This window comes from Colossoma macropomum, unplaced genomic scaffold (assembly GCF_904425465.1).
Source record: "Colossoma macropomum unplaced genomic scaffold, Colossoma_macropomum, whole genome shotgun sequence".
Taxonomy (NCBI): domain Eukaryota; kingdom Metazoa; phylum Chordata; class Actinopteri; order Characiformes; family Serrasalmidae; genus Colossoma; species Colossoma macropomum.
Window position 1 is genome coordinate 8,313,910 of NW_023494806.1, and position 10,370 is coordinate 8,324,279.

General features: G+C 40.5%; 1 protein-coding gene across 2 annotated transcripts; it reads right to left on the reverse strand.

Annotated features, from left to right (window-relative positions):
* Positions 1–100: 100 nt before the first annotated feature.
* Positions 101–9,748, reverse strand: wsb2 (WD repeat and SOCS box containing 2). Of its 2 annotated transcripts, none has more exons than XM_036598811.1 (9): positions 9,647–9,748; positions 9,180–9,343; positions 5,766–5,953; positions 5,459–5,590; positions 4,256–4,356; positions 2,941–3,131; positions 2,181–2,273; positions 1,384–1,497; positions 101–340 (listed from the first exon to the last, which is right to left on the reverse strand). In XM_036598811.1, exons 1-9 carry the CDS (start codon positions 9,692–9,694, stop codon positions 136–138), a joined length of 1,236 nt encoding a protein of 411 aa, XP_036454704.1. In that variant the 5' UTR covers positions 9,695–9,748; the 3' UTR covers positions 101–135. The 2 variants fall into 2 exon arrangements, with proteins under 2 accessions (XP_036454704.1, XP_036454705.1); XM_036598812.1 differs by having other exon boundaries at positions 9,180–9,348.
* Between the last annotated feature and the right edge of the window lie 622 nt (positions 9,749–10,370).

Genomic DNA, 10,370 nt, shown 5'->3' on the forward strand with positions numbered 1-10,370 from the left:
CCATATCTACAGAGTCCTAGAAGTTGGTTCTTTGTTTTTTCTTCCCTTTTCTGTCTTGTTCAAGCTTTAAAATGAAAGCAAATCTGTTCTAGCTGGTAAAGTATCCGTGTGGTGGCAGTGGACGGGTGCCAGTGTTCATAAGCTGTAGTGTTCACTGCAGCGCAGGATCTTTTTCTTAGAAATGTTCCTGTAGGTGAGGAATTCCAGAGTTTTCTTGGGGAGAGGCAAGGCCCTCACTTGGAAAGTAGACACGGAGTACCTTAGGACAGTCCGACACAGGTGCTGCAGACTCGGAACTAGACGAGGGACCCTCCAAAACTTCACGTGCCCATCTCGACACCTGGAATGAAACATGGCATGAAATGTTTGAGCCTGACATTTCAAAACAGGTTCTCACAACCTACCCTTACAAACTACTTCTCTACTTTCATTACCTTAAAACCGTTTTTAATAGGGATGCACTCGGAATCGGGCAAGATTGGGATTGGCAGGGAACAGATTTAAAATTTGAAAATGCCAGTTCGGCCAGTTAAAGAGCAAGTAATATTGGTCCTCATTCACCAGTTGTTCTTAATTCAATTATATCCACTTAAATGGCCAGGACCCAAAGTTTTACTACACACTTCTTTAACCTAAGAATAACCCAGCAAGTTTGCATTGCAGTCTGTGTAGCTACTGAATAATAAGCCAATAGTATGTAATAAGCCTGGGATTTTAAGGGCTTAACTCAATTATCCAGTTTTCACAAAGTTTCTGACATTCAGCAATGTTTTCTTATTTGAGATTTGTTATTAGGTAAGAACAGAATCTACACACACCTAAGAGCACCCAGGTGGGAACAATTCTGTGGTTTAAGTACATTTACCCTACTCATTTAGCGTGAGCTATAGATTTATTTTAAAAAATTGGGTTATTTGGGTTTGGACCAAGATTTCAGGCCTGATTAAGTCCCTAGAATGAAATTCAAACTAAATTCTGCTTTTAAAAGTATTGGTGATGGATGGATTGACATACTTCTATTGCCACTTGTGTTATGTACTGTACAGTTGTGAGGTCTGTTGCACCGAAAACCATTTTCACTGTCATGGCATGGTAGTAAAAATATCTGTCCATCTGTTCATTGCTAATACTTTAAAACCAGAATATGTAAAGACTAAAAATAAATCAGTTGGGAAGAGATTTTATTTGATATGACTGCTGTTTCTCTTCACATCATGATTGGTCAGACATTTCTTACAGCTGCCCATGAAAAGAATCATATGGTAAAGGCTAAATTCTCACAGCGTTACTCACAACTGTCCTCTATTTATAATACAAATTGTAAAAGGCTTAGGAATGTGTGGTGGCGTAAGTTATGGTGCCAGTTGAAAGTTCACTGATTACCCAGTAGCAATGGCGCTGCCTTGTGGGTGGAAGGCACAGCACAGCCCGCTGACTCGGTTGTGATCCACCTCCAAGACCAGTTTATCTTGTTCCACGTCCCAAATCTGTAACGCCCTGTTACACAAAGGCAGGAAATCTTTGGTGAAAAGGAAAGGGACAGTGCCTGGCCAACGTTGACCTGTTGATTATGTAATTCTAAAGGCATGTTCGAGCATGTCAACGTGTTGAAACTAGTCATTCGACTCATTTTGAATTCAAACAATATGGCTGATCGTTGATCTTAAGAAAACCTTGAATCTTAGAAACAGTAACTTTATAGAATAAGGAGAAAATTGTTTTAAAAAGCCTGTACTATGAAAAATATTATTGTCCTCACTTTTTTGAAATAAAAGAATCTGATATGTTAATTTTTTTGTTTTTTAATGTACCATTTTGAAAGAAGTGTTTTAGTGGTGTCCCAAAAAACAATGCATTTACATAAATCCACACATTCATGTTGAAGTGTTTAAGGCTGAGGCACAATGCAGGGCAGCCAGTTGATTTAATTTTCATAAATCTGTCAGATACAGTAACGAAAAACAGCCGGTTTAATTCTATGGCGTGAAGAGAGGTTAGAAAATGGTCAGGTGAGAAAGATATGACTTAACCACTTTATAGTATGTAAACCTACACAAATATCCTAAACTGACTTTTAATGTAAGATAATGGCCATCTGACGGTGGTTAAAATGGTCTAAAAAAATCTCCACACAATGTTTTTCTTTTTCTCATAACAGCGATGCCACATTACTGTCTCACCTGTAGTCTTTGAAAGCCAGCTGAAGGGTTACAGGAGAGAAACTCAATGCTGCCAGTAGATTGTCAGTTCTGTATACACATATATCACAGTCCCTGGAATAAACAGTAAAATGGGCAAATACATTACATATACAGTATTTCATAAACCACACTATATATTCTACAAACATTCTGGTTCTAAGAGAAGGGCTTCCCACCAGTTTGATTGCTAGGCCCATCTAAAACTGGCTGGCATGTTCGGTATATGGCCAAAAGTATGTAGACACTCCTTCCAATTACTGAGTTCAAGTGTTTCAGCCACACCCTGTACTAACAAGTGTATGAACTCAAACACAGCGATCACCATAGACAAACACTGGCAGTAGAATGGCACATGCTGAAGAGCTCAGTGACTAAACATTGTACTGTCATAGGAAGTTTCTACACCAGTCAACTGCAAGTGCCATTATTGTGAAATGGAAGGAGCAACAACAGCTTAGCCAAGAAGCAGTAGACCATGCAAACTCGCACAGCGGGCCGCCCAGTGTTGAAGTACAAAAATTGGCTATCCTCTGTTGCATCACTCAATACCGAATTCCATACTACCTCTAAAAGAGACATCAGCGCAAGAAGCGTGCGTTGAGAGCTTCATGAAATGGGTTTCCATGGCTGAGGGTCATATTGCCCCTTCTAATGTAGACGTCACAATGTGACGGGACCAATTGTCAGGCACTTGGATCATACTCTTGAGTAAATGAAGTATGCTGACTGGTCCACTTACTCCACTCTAGTCAGCTGTTCAGCAGTGTAGGGGTCCCATAAGTCCAGCCACCAGCCTGTCGCAGCATGAAAAGAACCAATCGCGAGCAGCGCTCCATCCATAGAGAAATCGCATGTTATCATGGTCCGCTCGTGATCATATTTCAGGTTTCGGATGAAGGTGTAGGATCGTATGCTCCATAGATAAGCTTTCTGTAGGAACAGAGCACAGAATTCAGTCAGAAATGATCAGATAATTATTTAAATTTGATTTAAATACTTTGCTTAAAGCACGATAAATAAAATTAAACTAAGGTATATTTCTTTTATTAAATAGAACTGTACTGTGTTTTTTTTTTAAAGACTGGTCTGCTTGGGCTGTTACATTGTGTCTCTGGGATGTATTTGCTGTTAAATTGCAGTGAAAGTTAAGGAGCATGCTGCTTGAAGTTCACACAAAGACACACAGTACAATACAAGTTGTTAGTCATCAGCTAAAAGATTGTTTGGGCATGTTGCAACACTACTGGATTCTTCTAGATCTTTCACAAATGCAACAGTAGATAAAGAAACACAGTCATGTTTTTCCAGACACACAACATTACAGGATGTTCTAAGTTTATCTCACGTGCCCAGGATTTCTGTTTAAAGCCCTGATGGAGCTAGATTAGTTTTCCTGGTAATGTTCTGGAATTAAAGTGACAGTAATAAATGTGGAGTTTTCATTTTAATTTAGTATGGATCTTTAATATGTCTGTTTACAGTCTGGTAGTAATAATTGTAGAGTGATTTTAAGCCAGTATGGATCTGCAGTGTGTGTAGTTTTTACAGTCTGGTAGTAATAATTGGGGAGTGGTTTTAATCCAGTATGGATCTGCAGTGTGTGTAGTTTTACAGTCTGACAGTAATAATTGTGGAGTGCTTTTAATCCAGTATGAATCTGCAGTGTGTGTAGTCCTTATAGCCTGACAGTAGTAACTGTGGAGTGAAGAACAGAACCTGCTCCAAAAATCCTGTGATGTAATGCTAATGTGATGTGACATCTGGGCTATAATCTGTCAATCTGGGCTATCTCTGGGAATTTGGGGAAATTACACAAATGTTCAGGACCAATTCCAGTCAAATCATGCACAAATTACATTGTAGTACATCCTCTGGGAATCCAGTTCGAATTGTGCTCAAGAAGCCTAAAACTGCAAAAAAGAACCTTCTGCTCATAGCTGGCAAACTGACATAACAGACTTCAACTTTACAGCAGCCTCAGCTCTATTACAGGAACACAGCCCTGTATGACTATTGAACATAATGACCAGTCAATGATCAGTAAAGATACTCACTGAATCGAGGTTACAGACTGAAGCAATCATGCTGCTATCAGGAGAAATGGAACATTTGAACACCCAGTTGTTTGGCCCAGTCAGCACATGGGATGGTGTTCCTGTAAGACGAAAGCATTCAGTTGAGAAAGGAAACTAAACTTGGATGACTACATGCTCAGAGGTCATCATCTCAGAAGTCTGCTGATGTCCTAGAAACAACATACAATTGTGCAACTGTAGAGACACAAACCATAAGCAATAGCTGGCCTATCCATGCTCCACCGCGAAATGTGCTCTCACATCGCAACCATACAGAACATTGACAAAGAGCCCATTCAACCAAATGTGAAACTGTAATGCACAGCTCAGTCAAAATTGTACCCAAATTTAAAGTGTGTTCTTCATTTCAAATATTTGTGTTACAGTACTGTGTCAATGACAAAGACCACCTTTCATGTATTTAATTTCAAGATCACAAGACATTAAATGTTTCAAGAGATTTTTGAGGGGATTTGATACAAGATAAATCCACTCACATAAGGAAGGTTCAAAATATGATTAAAAGACAGAGAAAAGGAGACGCCTAACATCCATGCAAGACCATAAAACTGTCCCTATAAGATATGCTTCAGATCTAAAAAAAAAAACACAGGTGTTTCTGTCCATCCTTCCATTGTGAGAAGACGACTGAAAGGATATATAGCTGTCAAGAGCCTCACTGAGAAAAGGAAATAAACTCAAGAAAATTTGCAAACCAAACAAAGAAGCTGCTGGTGTTCTCAGAGCATTGGACTGACCACCCCAGAGTCCAGACCTCAACATCACTGAATGGGATTACTTAGACTGTCAGAAGCAGAAAATGCAACCAGCTTCTAAGACTGAACTTTGGAGGTTTCTTTGAAGAAGCCATAATAAAGGCAGAATGTACATAGTAAGTAAAATATGTGTGTATGTATGTATATGTATATACACATATATACACACAAAATGCTGAAGGAAGGGTGATTTCTGACGTCTGCACAGACCGGTACATGCATGTGAACAGTCACATGATTAGTGTAGTTCTTTTACCGTGAAACTGAGGTTTTTAAGGATAAACATCTGATTGATACAGCATGGAGCATGGACAGATCAATTACAGGCCTCATTGACAGCCACATTGGCTCCTTACAAGATTGCGGCCACTTCAAAGCATTTCACAATAAAGATATACGCTGTAACCTTTCTTGGCCAGATCCCAGACTCGCAGAGTTTTGTCCCTGGAGGCTGACACAAGAGTGAGACTTCCGTTTGGAGCGAATGCCAAATCTCTCACCACAGACTGGTGTCCAGTTAGATTTAGCAGTATCTGTCCTGAAAGTAAAAACAGAAAACTATTGGTTAAGTGGACTGAGGAAGATGTTGTGTATGTGCAATGTTTGTGCTTGCTGAGCAGTTCAAAATCACAATTACATAACCACTCCAAACTGTCTGAAGTGCAAACGAGTTCAAAGTCCTTTAACACTACTGTGACCACTCTCAGTCTTACCAGTGGAGATGAGCCACACCTTGATCACTCCATTATTGAGGCCTGTTGCTAAGAGCAGTCCTTCTGCAGCCCCACAGCGCTCTGCAGCTCTCGCCCGATTGGCCATTTGAGGTCCAAATGCCATCCCCCATACGGTGTGGTCACACTGTAGCACTCTTTCTTCACTGTTAGCAGAATCCTCTGCATGACTGTAAGGAGAGCAGAACATGGTATGTACAGCAACATTATTCAGCAAAGGGCTGCAAGACATGGACCAAATAACAGACTGTGACTTCAGTGTTTCGTCAAAATTTGACACCCCTGGTCAAATTACACTTTTGTGAGTGAAAAATGATCAGGGGTGTTTGAATTTTGTTAACACACTCTCTTAACCCTCAAGTTCTATGTATTTAGCATACTGGAACAAACATTAAACATAAAATATTTAATATGTTCAATTCAGGGCAGCGCGGTGGCACAGTGGGTAGCGCTGTTGCCTCACAGCTAGAATGGCCTGGGTTCAATTCCCGGCCGGGCGGCCAGGGTCGTTTCTGTGTGGAGTTTGCATGTTCTCCCCGTGTCTGAGTAGGTTTCCTCCCGTTTCCTCCCACAGTCCAAAAAACATGCAGTCAGGCCAATTGGACATGCTAAAATTGCCCCTAGGTGTGAGTGTGTGTGTGAATGTACATGTCTGTTTGTCTCCCTTGCGATGGGCTGGCGACCTGTCCAGGGTGTATCCTGCCTTCCGCCCAATGACAGCTGGGATAGGCTCCAGCCTTTAATTGCGCATTAAACTTTTCATTTAGAAAATCAACAAAACGTAATTTGACCAGGAGAAGCATCCAACTGCATATGTTTACATAAGGTTTATATATATATATATATATATACACGTTTCAAAAACGTATTGTTCACCCTCTAGTCCATATGCTCCATACATGGAAATATGAATGAATGAATGAATGAATTCACATACTGTACAGCCACCTATTCAGTCTACAGCAGTTTACTCTGCATGGTCATGTTAAAATGGATTATTTTTGGTACATAAACCCAAAAACAAACTTTCGAAGTGAACCTCATGGAAAAAAAAACATCAAAGATATGGGCCTTTTAAAAGACTGGTTAACATTACTCTCATTACAATTATTTACTGTTGATTCATATGAACACCTCAAGTAGGAGTAGGTTCCCCTGTCGATTCTTAATGCCTCTCAGTGTTTTTTTCACAGTGGATCTGAATCCCAGCCCTGGAGCTGTCCTGTTCTGCTCTTATTCATCCACTATAATGCAGGGAGGGTGTGATAATGAGCTCATTAGCTAGTTCAGGTGTGTTGGGCGCAAAAAAACCCACAGTATGCTGAACAGGGAAATTCCATAAGAAGATTTGGGAGCCACTCTCACTCTCAGCTTGTTCATTAGAGACCTGAACCTGAACAAGTGGGACCTGCAATACAATCCAACCACAGTAGTCTGATAAGGTCATTATGAAAAGTCAACATTGGTGTGAAGCACGGTGGCTGTGATAAGGGCTTTATAAATAAATAAAATCCAGTGCCTATCATGCCTCACAGTTAGAGAGGGCCATACAACTTCAGCATAAAGCTCATAACGCTTAGTATTATAACTGTCACCAGTAATGAACCTGGATGCAAAACAATAAACTTGAGTGCAGACCTTCAGCATGAATATATAAACATCACCATGATTTTGATGTCTTTCTACTATACAATGGGGAAACATAGGGGAGTCCATTCGTCTGTCCTTCCCTGGCAGCTGTAGGTCAAACTATCAACTTTGAAATAATCACTTCTCAAAATATTGACTTAGTATCTCAAAATAATGACTTTCTTATTATTGACTTAGGATCTTAAAATAATGAGTAAAGTTATTTTCTTGAGATTTTGCAATACTGTGTGAAGTAATGAGTTATCAAATTAGCAAGACTGTTATTAAAATAATAAGTCAATATTACGAGATACTAAGTCATTACTTTGACATAGTAAGTCAATATTTGGACATACTGCTGCCAGAGACAGAAGATTTTTGTAAGACGTCTATGTTTTTCTCCTCCGCCTGGAGGGAGAGGTTTCCATAGAAACACAATTTGTATATCCTGTTCATTCTGGTTTTGCCTCGGTTTCCTTACAGGCTCAATCATGTAATTCCTAAATGTTATGTCATCAAGTCAAATTCCAGGGTACGTATGATCTTTGAACCATTCAGAGTAGATGAAGAATGTCAGATTATCACAATCAATATGTTTGGTTCTGGTCAACAACAGTTTTTTAGCATTATGAACTGATTTACATTTGCAGTCAGAACAAAACCTTATTTCTGCAAAATGTTTTGAATGATAAAAAATGATTCACAGGACAAGAGAGACGTTCTTAACATTCAGTGTAAGTTAATGTAAAGATTTTTTTTACATGAATGAAGGAGGTTTTGTTCCACACTCTCAGAAAAAAGGGTACAGAACTGTCACTGGGGCAGTTCCTCTCCTGTCACTGGGGTGGGACCCTCAAGGGTACATCTCAGTGCCTTTAGTCAGGGAACATAACTGTACCATAATCCATTGAAATTATATTTTCTAAGCTGTATTGACTCCACACACCCCGTCTCATCTCCAGGCTTTTATTTTATTGCTCCGTTTTAAAACATTAGGTTATAAAAAGGTACAAATATGTACTTTTCACCTGGAAAAATACATATTTAAGGTACACAATTGGACCTTAAAACCACTATTTTACCTTTGAGGGAACATTTACATTGTTTGTACCTTGATGAATGAAAAATGTACCTGCACAGAACCTTTATTACTAACAGTGCAAGCTGTTTTGAACCACTGTTGGTCAACTGCTGGTCAATTCAACATGAAAATGATCACACAATGTAAAGAGCACCTGGTTTGGTCACGCCAGGTGCTCTTTACATTGTGTCATCATTTTCATGTTGAACTGACCAACAGTTGACCAACAATGGTTCAAAGCATCATAGCATCAACAAAAACGCAGATACAAGGTTTTGTTCTGACAGTGATGTAATATTCTTACAAACAAAGCTAATCCAAATATATTATGAGGAGGTACACTTATAAAAATGCTCATGCTTAAGTGGTTCTTTGCCTGATGAAATGGTTCTTTAGATTGATAGAGAATGTGTGGTTCTATATAGAACATTTTTGAAAATGGTTCTATAAGGCACCAAAATGGGTTCTGCTATTAGGATGACTTGTAAGCTTGTAACAGTAGAAGAACCCTTTTTGGTGTCATATAGAACCATATCCAATCTGAGGATCCATTTCACCATGCAGGGACCATTCAAGCATGAAATGGTTCTATACAGAGCTCATGGTTCTGAACAGAAATACTGCTAGAACCCCTGAGGAACCATCTCCTGTGTGTGTATTACAGAGGAGAGCTGAAAGGGGCTTACTGGTCGCAGGGCAGTGGCCAGGGCAGCACTCTGACGGTGCCGTGGCCCAGGGACCAGGCGAAGCGCGAGCCATCCGGGGAGAAGCACGCGCTCCACGTTTCGCAGCCCGCAGAGCCGTAGAGGCGCGCGGGCCGAGAGGGCTTCAACTCTCCGATCAGCTCTTCCTGTTCTGAGGAGGAAAGAGAAATCAGACAGATACACAAAGACCACCATCAGCTCATCCGCGTGCACAGGCTACCACACACACACAGACCACCATCAGCACATCCGCGCGGACAGGCTAAAACACACAGAGACCACAATCAGCTCATCGGCGCACACAGGCTAACACACACACAGAGACCACCATCAGCTCATCCGCGCACACAGGCTAACACACACACAGAGACCACCATCAGCTCATCACAGCGCTATTTCATTAAAACCACATTCACCCGCAGCTCTGAGCTCGGGGGGTCGCGGCTTACCTTCAGACGGTGTGTGTTCAGATGTACACATCGCGCTGCTCTGCTCATCAGAAAGGTGTGGTGGGGTGTGCGCGCGCGTGTCTGTGTGCGTTCCAGTCTCACCGCAGCCCACAGCACCTTAGTACGCCCTGAGGTACCGTGTTTGCGCATGCGCACTTAGCACACCACGTCACAGCCTGCTCCTCCCTTTGAAGCCAAGGTCAATTATTTATTTCCAATAAAAGAAAGTCGGTGAGTCCGCCGCGCTGGGGGTGTCAGTAAAGGTCTCAGCGCGCGGTGGGGTTAATATACAACATCACAGAGCGGGTCCAGTTATTCTTTTATATATTAAAAGTCTTCAGGTAAAAATGTATGATTTGGTAAGATTTTCAAGTTAAATTCTAATGGATTTATTTTTTAAGTAAAAATTTGAGGGATTTGTTAAGTTTCTCAAGTAGAACTGTGTGGATGGATACAGTGAATTTTTAAGTAAAATTTTGATGGATCTGTACTTTTTGGATGGACGAACCTTTTTCTCAAGTACAATTTTAATGGATATGTTAAAATTTCCTCAAGTACATATTTGATGGATGTGTACTTTTTACTTTTTTAGTTATTTAGTTACTAATTTGTGTGTGTGTGTGTGTGTGTGTGAGAGAGAGAGAGAGAGAGAGAGAGAGAGAGAGAGAGCACTTGTTCTGCTTTACTGTTGCTCATGTCTCTGATTTTTGATCTTTATCATTGT

Coding starts and splice junctions, on each gene's coding strand:
- wsb2 (XM_036598811.1), bottom strand. CDS start 9,694: ATGAGCAGAGCAGCGCGATGTGTACATCTGAACACACACCGTCTGAAG. Junction 5,591..5,765: donor GGTGTGGCTCATCTCCACTG/GTAAGACTGAGA, acceptor TTTTACTTTCAG/GACAGATACTGCTAAATCTA. Junction 2,274..2,940: donor GAACAGCTGACTAGAGTGGA/GTAAGTGGACCA, acceptor TGTTTATTCCAG/GGACTGTGATATATGTGTAT.